The sequence below is a fragment of the Hippocampus comes genome, unplaced genomic scaffold, assembly GCF_001891065.2.
Source record: "Hippocampus comes isolate QL1 unplaced genomic scaffold, H_comes_QL1_v1.1 scaffold217, whole genome shotgun sequence".
NCBI lineage: Eukaryota > Metazoa > Chordata > Actinopteri > Syngnathiformes > Syngnathidae > Hippocampus > Hippocampus comes.
Window position 1 is genome coordinate 1 of NW_017805334.1, and position 9,514 is coordinate 9,514.

General features: G+C 41.8%; 1 protein-coding gene across 1 annotated transcript; it reads left to right on the forward strand.

Annotated features, from left to right (window-relative positions):
• The first annotated feature begins 4,232 nt into the window (after positions 1 to 4,232).
• LOC109516844 (presenilins-associated rhomboid-like protein, mitochondrial) lies at positions 4,233 to 9,055 on the forward strand. Its single transcript, XM_019871636.1, has 10 exons — positions 4,233 to 4,359; positions 4,717 to 4,906; positions 5,512 to 5,616; positions 5,697 to 5,829; positions 6,461 to 6,556; positions 6,653 to 6,802; positions 7,447 to 7,517; positions 7,600 to 7,701; positions 8,273 to 8,370; positions 8,760 to 9,055. Exons 1-10 carry the CDS (start codon positions 4,280 to 4,282, stop codon positions 8,911 to 8,913), a joined length of 1,179 nt encoding a protein of 392 aa, XP_019727195.1. The 5' UTR covers positions 4,233 to 4,279; the 3' UTR covers positions 8,914 to 9,055.
• Positions 9,056 to 9,514: the final 459 nt, after the last annotated feature.

The following is a 9,514-nucleotide window of genomic DNA, read 5'->3' on the forward strand; positions in this document are numbered from 1 at the left end:
AATATGTAGACAGGCGGTCTAACAATACTCAGGCACATATTCTTTATCCTCTGAAAAAGGATACAATGAAAAAAACTATAAAATGATTGCTGCAGATTTCCGAGCCACTTACAGTAGTTGAGTGAATCGCCTCTTTGTTTGCCTGCATGAATGTTCTTTACATTCTCTCGAATTATGCTATTATTATGTTTCTATCAAGTACAATATTATAGAGTGCTATTTACCTGAATAAAAAAAAAACAGTGCAAAAATGACAGAGCGCCAATTGCAGTGCAGCATTTGCAGCATTTACATTGCCGCACTCATAAGGTTTCGCGCAAGTTTGCACAACAAGCGCAATATAATCTCGCCACCGACCTTGGTCTTGACACGTTGTCAGTATTCTAATGTATACGACGTACATAAAAGGATGTTCCGGGTCAGCAAAACGTCCCAACAGCAGCAGTAGCCATGCAAATTGGAAAAGGTCAGTGAGGAGGAAAGGGATTGGGTGAGGAAAGGGAAGGTGGGAGGGGCATGCTGAGAGAGCGATGGTGCTGAATATTCAACTCTCTATAACCATACTCTCGCGGTGCACAACCACTCACCACTGTATACAAAGAAGACAATGTATTAGGAAAGGGCTCGATACAGTAAATGGAAGTTACTGTCTGTCTCCACTTGTTTTGCTGCACCGCTATACATAACCTTCCTTGAAGCAAGATGTCCTGTGTGTGTGTGTGTTCGGAACAAACTCTCATCTGCATGTGATGACACCGTGGAAAGATAAGACAGCTTTGGTTTCACCTCCACTCACAGTAAATGCGCAGAATGCCAGGTGAAAAGTTCACCTTGTAAGGCGATCGCCAAACATCCATGGTGTCGTGCTGTTCAGATAGTTTAGGAGAGGGACGGCATCTATTTCACGTGAAATTGAAAGTTGTTTTGGGCCAATAAGCAAACGACTCCCACAAATCTGGATTCCAGTCTTCCCTCGCATGTTTTACGTTCACACAATGTCCCAAATTCATTGGAATTGGGATTTGTAGGTCGTTGGTACCATGATGCCACAAGATGGCAGAACAGCACTACGCCTTTCTAGATGAAGCTCCTCAACTCACTTCACCATAGTTGTTTGGCACAAGATGCCTGAAGATGGCGATAAAGCACTAGCTTTACCCAAACAAAGCTCCTCAACTCACTTTAACACAGTCCCTTGACATCAAGATGCCACAGAATGGTGGCGAAGCACTACTTTTGTCTCAAAGAAGCTCCTCAACTCATTTTAATACAGTACCTTGACATCAAGACGCCACAGAATGGTGGCGAAGCACTACTTTTGTCTCAAAGAAGCTCCTCAACTTAATGCTCAGCAATACTTTTGAAACAGAATGAAAAAAAAAACATTTACTTGACAATAAATGAGTCTACTTGCATAATTTTACTCAGGCAATTGACAAACCTAATATTGAGACCGCAACCCCTAACCTTAAATTTGGGAAATATAATCGGGCTTGCACATTTGTCCAATAAAACTATTTTCAAACGAGATTCAAAGACCCAGAAAAGAATAACCAGCCTACTAATATTTGCACTACACTAAGGATGCAACGCTGGGGATTGATAACGCATGTGAACACAAAAATGTAAGCGGAGATAACTACTGTCAATATACTGAGCCTGCACGCTCGGTTATTCACACCCAGTCGCCGAGTAAGTGGAGGGATTTTAAAAGCAACCACGTGCTGCAGCAGCCCGGTGTTCTCCTTACGCGGCTCCCTAAAGTGAACACATTCCTCCAACAACATAACCCGCGTCGAGTGCACAACCCCTCGAATGCACGCAGGTCAGATGCATGGCAACCGATCCAAAAGAACAAATTCAACATCACCTTCTAAAATGAGCTCGTAGCTCGGAGGCTTGCTTACCGGCGTTTTTATCCCCCATGTCCCCTTGTGGTGCAGAAGTTTAAGCGACCGCAGATGCTACCCGGACCGGGTTCCGTTACTCACACTCCTCCACGGGAGAAAGAGCGGTTTTTAGTCAGGGCGTTTGTTTCAATGAAAAGACCCCCGCCCACGGGTGTGTGTCGGACAATGAAGCATGGGTCAGCAACTTCGGGAAGGAGGTGGGGTTTGATTTGAAGGTGGATAGGGGCTTCAGGTGAAGTCTCTCTCTCTCTCTCTCTCTCTCTCTCTCTCTCTCTCTCTCTCTCTCTCTCTCTCTCTCTCTCTCTCTGTGGACTGAGGTGGAAGCACAGCAGATGCGTTTTCAGCTTTTTAAGAATTAGTATGATAAAGTTAGAGTAAGGTTACGTCTGTGTCTTATTAAAACCCATAAGTCAGAACATAGAATAGGTGTTCATTTAAGAAAAAGATGATGGTTTTATCACAATATTTGGCAAAAACCGTGCCAACATGCCCTTCAGTGTGCTACTTTTAATGTACACGTGTAAACTGAAATTTGAAACGTCACTGTGTTAACTTCCCACTGTGACACAACAGTGCAGTAAGGAGGGAAAATGACAGAAAACAAGAGTGTGTTAATGTCCAACGGGCTCATTGATCAATGTTGGGGAGAATGCCCCGTCAGCACTTGTGGGACTCGATGAGGACAGCTCCAGTTTCCTCTGATGTCTAAAAGACATTTGAAAGCGAGAGAGGCTAACGTGTCATGCTTGGGTCAGAGAAATGACCTGCATAAACAGCCACAGATGACATCAGCAAATGAATCACATGAATGATGACTTTTCCCCTGTGTGTTTTTTCAGACATCTCTTTTCCTGTCCCGTGATCGACAGCTTTGTTCCAGCAACGGACTGGCGTCGGTTCCCAGTGAATCAATAACAGTACCCTACAAAAGTGGACACGTCTGCTGTGTAAAATAAATGTCCTGGATTGATCAGGAAAGAACTTGCAAAGATTTTGACATCAGTCATTAAAAAAAAAAAAAATGCTGTCCAAAGAGAGATTTTAAACCACACAATAAAACAAAGGTGACTCTTATCACACAGATGATTATCACCTTGTTTTCAGTGTATGTGTGTGTGTGTGTGTGTGTGTGTGTGTGTGTGTGTGTGTGTGTGTGTTCTCCTATCACTCTCACCCTTCATCATGTTTCCCCTCTGCTCCGCCACCATGTCCTGGTCCGACCCACAGGACAATATCACCGGTAGGATATCACCTAACTTGTCAGAGTGTCCTTGGGCCAATAGGGAGGCAAAGGCCTACTGCTGTTCTTTATGAATAGTTGAATACATGTACAAAGAAGCAACGGGAGCACCCACCATTTCGATGACTGAAACGCTAATCATCAGCAGCTTTGAGGCATGTATTAAGTGATACTAAAGGTCAGCAGGTGTATTGCAGCTGTGGCCTTGGAAGGGAGCCCTGGCTTCTCTGCGGACACTGCAGTGCAGCTGTATTGGAACTTCTTCCCCTAATTCCAGAGTCAATGGTGAGCTTGTGCGAAGTTTGTGGAACTTGTCCGGATGCCAATAACAACGCCCACCGCCATCAATACTGCTCAGCTCTGATGGGCCTCTGTTGCTTTCTCTCTTGTTTACGTAGAAACAAACCCCTGACGTCTTTTTCTCTGTGAATAATGATCCAAACGATTGTATTAAATTCAACAACAGGTGAGAATTTTTATGAAATGTTGTAAATGGTAAAATCAGTATTGCACAAACTTTTACAGGTCAAACTTCAAAAGAAAAAAAATTAAAATATCTCAAATACCTATTGTGCTAGAAAGAAGTACTCATTTTATATCATCGTCAAAAATACGTTTAGGGACACATGAGCCCATCTACATGATTGTATAATTAATATTAGCGGTTGAGCATTGTTCTTTGAATTTAGGATATAAATGCATTAATAATTCATCAGAACTTGAATTTAATACATGCACGTGGTACTCCAAATGTAATTCACTGCTGACATTTATTTTATTTTATTTTGTCACGTTGAAATTTTAAACGCATTCCGAAGTGTCAACTTCGGCCACAAGAGGGAAGCGCTGCATGTGTTTGACAAAAGAGATGTTGCCTTCAAAGACTCCACTAATGGCTACATTTTAACTTGCTACACAGGGAGGACAGTACTTTACATTTTCTTGCTTCTCCTCATTGTCTTTGACATTTAAACCCATTCCTAATTTGGCTAACCAGCTACTGCAAACATACGTTACGTAGTTATAAGCGAACTAAATTGACGTTTCGATGACGTTGCCAACCTTGGAATTCAATTGGCTGAAACTCAGCAAGTGGGCGGAGCTTGTGGTTGAAGACACAAACACAAACATGGCGTGGAGCAGTTGCATCGTAAACTGGACCAGAATAAACCAAATCCCTGCAAAAAACATCACGTGGCGAGCTTCCAGGCAAGTAGATAAAAGATTATAGACTATATTTTATATTTTTCTAGAAGAATGACGCCGATAGAATGCCTGTGAGTGCGTGACGCTGAAGCTAACAGCCGGCCACTGTCATTGGGAACCAAGTGTCAATGAATGGCAGCTAACTCTCCTTTTTGCATGTCATGTGTCTGCTCACGCTCTTGATTTTAATCCATTGTAATCACATAAAGCGTGCTTTTGACATGTCATGCATAACTACAGCATGCTGCGCCATCACCTGTTAACCTACACCATGCAATTTCTCATTGAACAACTCAAATCATGACGTAAGCTGCGTATGTCATTAACGGTCCTCTGAAATGCTTCCCTGTTGCTTCAAAGGCTCGACTTTTACTGTCAAGCGATTCGTGGTTTCCGTCGTCACTCTAAAAGGCCAGAAACAAAGAAAGGCGATGCCAGACATGAAACACACACCAACAACATTGGACCTCCGGAAAGCCCACAAGGACCGACACTTCGCCCTCATGTCCCCCGGCCCAAGCTACTCAGGCCTCTGCTGTTCACACTGGGGGTAAGCGCCCCTTTTCCCAATCTGTTTTTTGACTAATTCCTGGAGAATAATTAAAAACAATATTGTAAAAGCAGCTAATGTACTCTATCCAGCAAGTACCATGCATTTAATAGAAACACAATGACTTCAATGTCGGTGAGAATATTGGCCAAAAATATCGAGGCAAGTCCATCAATTTCCGTAGATTGTTTCAAAAACTGCAGCTTGTATGATATTTGTTCACCACACACAAACTGAAAGATTTCAAGCATTTATTTGTTTCAATTTTTATTATGGCGGAAATACAACAACAACAAAAAAAAAACCAATTCCATTCATGTCCTGATCATGCCTTTTTTGGCACCAGAGTCCGAGTTATTGGTTTGAGGAATCTGCCGATTTTTTCTCTTTTTTTCAAGCACTAAATTTGATGATAGGCCTATTGAACATTTCATTGTGTACTGGTTCATATAAGAACTTCTTTTATCATGTTGAGATTTTTTTTAAATAAATATATATACAGTATGTGTATTATACTATCACCTTTTTGTCTTCATATGAAGCTGTTTGCCACATAATATTTCAACTTTTCGACACATGAAGTAGCTCTCCTAATGCCACGTCAGTTTACAGGCTGCTCTTTTGGTGCCGCGGCCATTCTGCAATCCGAGAACACTAAGTCGAGAGTACGAACTTTAAAGGACCAAGAGGAGTCCGAGAACCTCTTAGCGGTGAGGTTTTGTTTTCAAGAAGAAAAAAAAAAAAGACTCCGCTTGGAAAATCACTGAGGATCTTTGTGTTGTGTTGGTAGGGTTCCCCCGACATGGCGTACTGGCATGACTGGTGGAACCAACTGACGGTCTTCCAGCGCCAGCTCATCATCCTCATGTCTGTGGTGGACGACTTCTGGGGCAGACGCACTGAAGGCCAGAGGACCGTCACTGGTCAGCAACATACTTAGTTTACATGCGTCTTTCGAAAGTGGGTATGCAAAGATCCACACACCTTCAAATGAGAAATTATTTCTGAACGTTGTCCGCCATTCATGTGACAAAACCAGTATCAATCAATTGAATTAAAAAAATCATTTCAAGCGGGGAGTAAAAACCAACAACTGAGATAATGTGTTTGCACAAGTGTGCACACCCTCTTCTAACTAGGGATATGCCTGTGCTCCAAATTAACCAATCACTTTTCAAATCATGTTTAAATGCGCCACCATTTAAAGTGTTTCTGATTAATCCCAAATAAAGTTCAGCTGTTCAGCAGAAGTGTAAAAATTTTTTTTTTTTAATAGGGCATGATTTTTTTTTGTTTCATATAACCCTTTCAGGGACAGTGGTTACTATAGTGGACAGCTTATCAGGTTACAGGGTGCATGAAGGGGTTATTGTTGCCCACACCAAAATAATTTTTTAAACCGAGTTGTACAGGTAGGAGGCTACAGTTGGAAACGTTCTGAAATGTTTTATTGATCTCATTTTTGAGATCACAAAAAGCAGGCATTTGTAGACTTTTTCTATCCACGGTATTTTTTTTTAGAGATATTCAGTCTACTTGATGGCTCTTCTGCAGGTATTATCGTGGCCAACGCATTGGTGTTGTGCTGCTGGAGAATCCCCTCGCTGCAAAGGACCATGATGAAATATTTCACTTCAAACCCCGCCGCCAGTGAGTATTATGAAAGGGTTAAAAGAAAGTTTTTATGACATGATTTGTCTGAGCGAATGAAAGGGAGCCCAACTCTTTCTCTTTGTTTTTGGTCAGAGAGTCAGTGCCTTCCTATGGTCCTGTCCTCGTTCAGTCACTACTCCATCTTCCACTTGATGACCAACATGTACGTCCTGTGGACATTCTCCTCAGGGGTCGTCTCGCTCTTAGGGAGGGAGCAGTTTCTCGCCGTCTATATGTCAGCCGGTAAGTTGGGTGGGGTGAGGGATTTTTCATCAGAAATGAATTCAGCTCATACAAAGGCTTTCTTCTTTTTGTTGTTTTTTTTTTTTTTTTATTCTTTATTCGTACACAAACAAACAAAAGTGGTTCTGTCATCTTCCCCAAACTGAATCTGCATTCGCTTTACCTTCGTGGCTGACCAGTTCCTTCTGCACCAAAGCATAACAGCAATCTATCATTGACAAACCAGGCTTGCTAAAACCTTTTTCACCTCACCCTTGTGAGGATAAAGCGGATCGGAAAATGAATGAATGAATGTATTTTCTCATTGTTGGATAAAAATTACCCTGACTTTGAATCTTAAGGCGACTTGATGCCTGCACAGCTCCCACAGAGGAGTAGGCAGAGTTGTACAATTCTCGGAGTTAATGAATTTGTTCTCAAGACTTTTACATTTTTTGGAATTTGGTCAATAATAAGTAAAAACAACACCATGTGGGGACAGACCAATATTATCGATTTGTGAAAAAAATTGTATATTGACGTGTGTGTGTGTGTGTGTGTGTGTGTGTGTGTGTGTGTGTGTAGTATTTTTCTGTCTGGCCCTTCATTGTGTTGAATAACAGAAGCAACGTGCTTCGGCTGCCCGTCTTCTTATTTCTCTCCAGGTGTTATTTCCACAATGTTCAGCTACGTCTGTAAAACAGCCTCTGGACGCATCTTCCCTTCATTAGGAGCGGTGAGCAAATAGCAGTCGATGCAGGACAAGCCATTTTTTTTTTTTTAACATTTTTTAACTTGACCTTTTTGATGCCCATCAGTCAGGTGCAATCATGGCAGTGGTAGCTGCGGTCTGTTTCAAAGTGCCAGATGCTAAACTGAGGGTCATTTTCCTCCCTATGGTCATGTTCACAGCGGGAAATGTGAGTGGAACAGTGTGATGAGATCCCCTTGCGCCTTCAGAGATCAAAATGCTTCGTTTTGATTCGACACAACTGTTTGTTTTTATATACACCGTATTTTCCGCACAAAAAGGCACTTTAGAGTATAAGGCCCACGTTCAATGAATGGCCTATTTTAAAGTTGTTTTCATGAATAGGGCGCACCACATTATAAGGCGTATAGAATAGAAGCGACAATAGTGGCTGCGGTTGCGTTATGCATCCACTAGATGGAGCTACGCTAAAGGAAATACAATAAAATACAGCTTATATTGAGCTTTCACAGCAGCTGCAGCTGGAACAAACCGCTTTGCAGAACATTTAAAATATGTTCAAGAAATCTGAATATTGATCCATATATAAGGCACATCGGATTATAAGGCGTGCTTTCAGCTTTTGAGAAAATGGAATGCGCCCGAGTGTGTGGGAAAACACTGTACGAGACTGAGAAGAATAAAGTCCAGTGTGTGAATGACTGACTGTCTAAAATGACAGCTGAGTGTGTTTGCCTCATGCACGTTAAGCGAATAAATTCCATTGTACTGCTCTTTAGGTGCTGAAAGCTGTTGTTGCTCTGGATATGGCTGGCTTGCTGTTGGGATGGCAGATGTTTGACCATGCGGCTCACATCGGCGGAGCTCTCTTTGGCGTGTAAGTGAAGGAAAGGAGAAGTTTAAATCATGATTTGAAGAAAGTGGGAATTTGTTGTCACATGCTTAAACAGCCAGTGCTTGCCAGAAATTGCTGCAATTCCTTCATTGTTGCCTTGAGCAACATGAAAACCTGATTTAAATGGAACCAAAGTAACTCATGCCTTTGTAAGTTACTTTCAAACTGTAAAGTCTGAGAAATCGGGTTTCAATGTGTTTCATGATCCGATGCATTTGTCACCCGACAGCAGAAAAAAAAAATATTGCTCACTCCTACGTGAAGAAGTCTGTTTTAAAATTTGAATGAAAATTAAAACAAAACTAATCTGATATTAACTGTAAACATGAATTTGAATGTCACTAAACACTGACTGTGGTTTTGTTGTGCAGCTGGTATGTGACGTACGGTCACAAACTGATCTGGGGCAAGAGGAACTCGGTGGTCAAGATGTGGCACAACATTCGCCCCCCTGGTGGCGACGGGTCGAGGCCTGGAGGCGGGTCTGGGATGGATAACAAGGATAGACCACCTGGACCCAAATGAAACTCGCTGGGATCCCCGAAGAAAACGTCATCCCTCTCAGGATATGCAAGCAGCCAACCCAGGGCTCACACGGATTCTTAAAGGCCATAAAAATCCATAAAAAAAGACGTTGTAAAATTATGTTCTGAATTGACCTCATTTTTCAGGGAACGCTTCTAAAATCAATAAAAATAAAAAAAAATTAACCTGTGGTGTTCATTTCATTGTGTATGGGCCGAATAAAACGACCATGTATAGTAAGGCGTTTTGGGCTGAAAAAAACGACTGTGTATAGTAAGGCGTTTTTAGCCGAAAAAAAAAAACGACCATGTATAGTAAGGCGCTTTTTGTAGAAAAAAACGACCATGTATAATAAGGCGTTTTGGGCCGAAAAAAACGACCATGTATAATAAGGCGTTTTTAGCCGAAAAAAAAAAAACGACCATGTATAGTAAGACGTTTTGGGCCGAAAAAAACGACCATGTATCGTAAGGCGTTTTTAGCCGAAAAAAAAAAAACGACCATGTATAGTAAGGCGTTTTTAGCCGAAAAAAACGAGCATTTATCGTAAGGCGTTTTTAGCCGAAAAAAACGACCATGTATAGTAAGGCGTTTTTAGTCG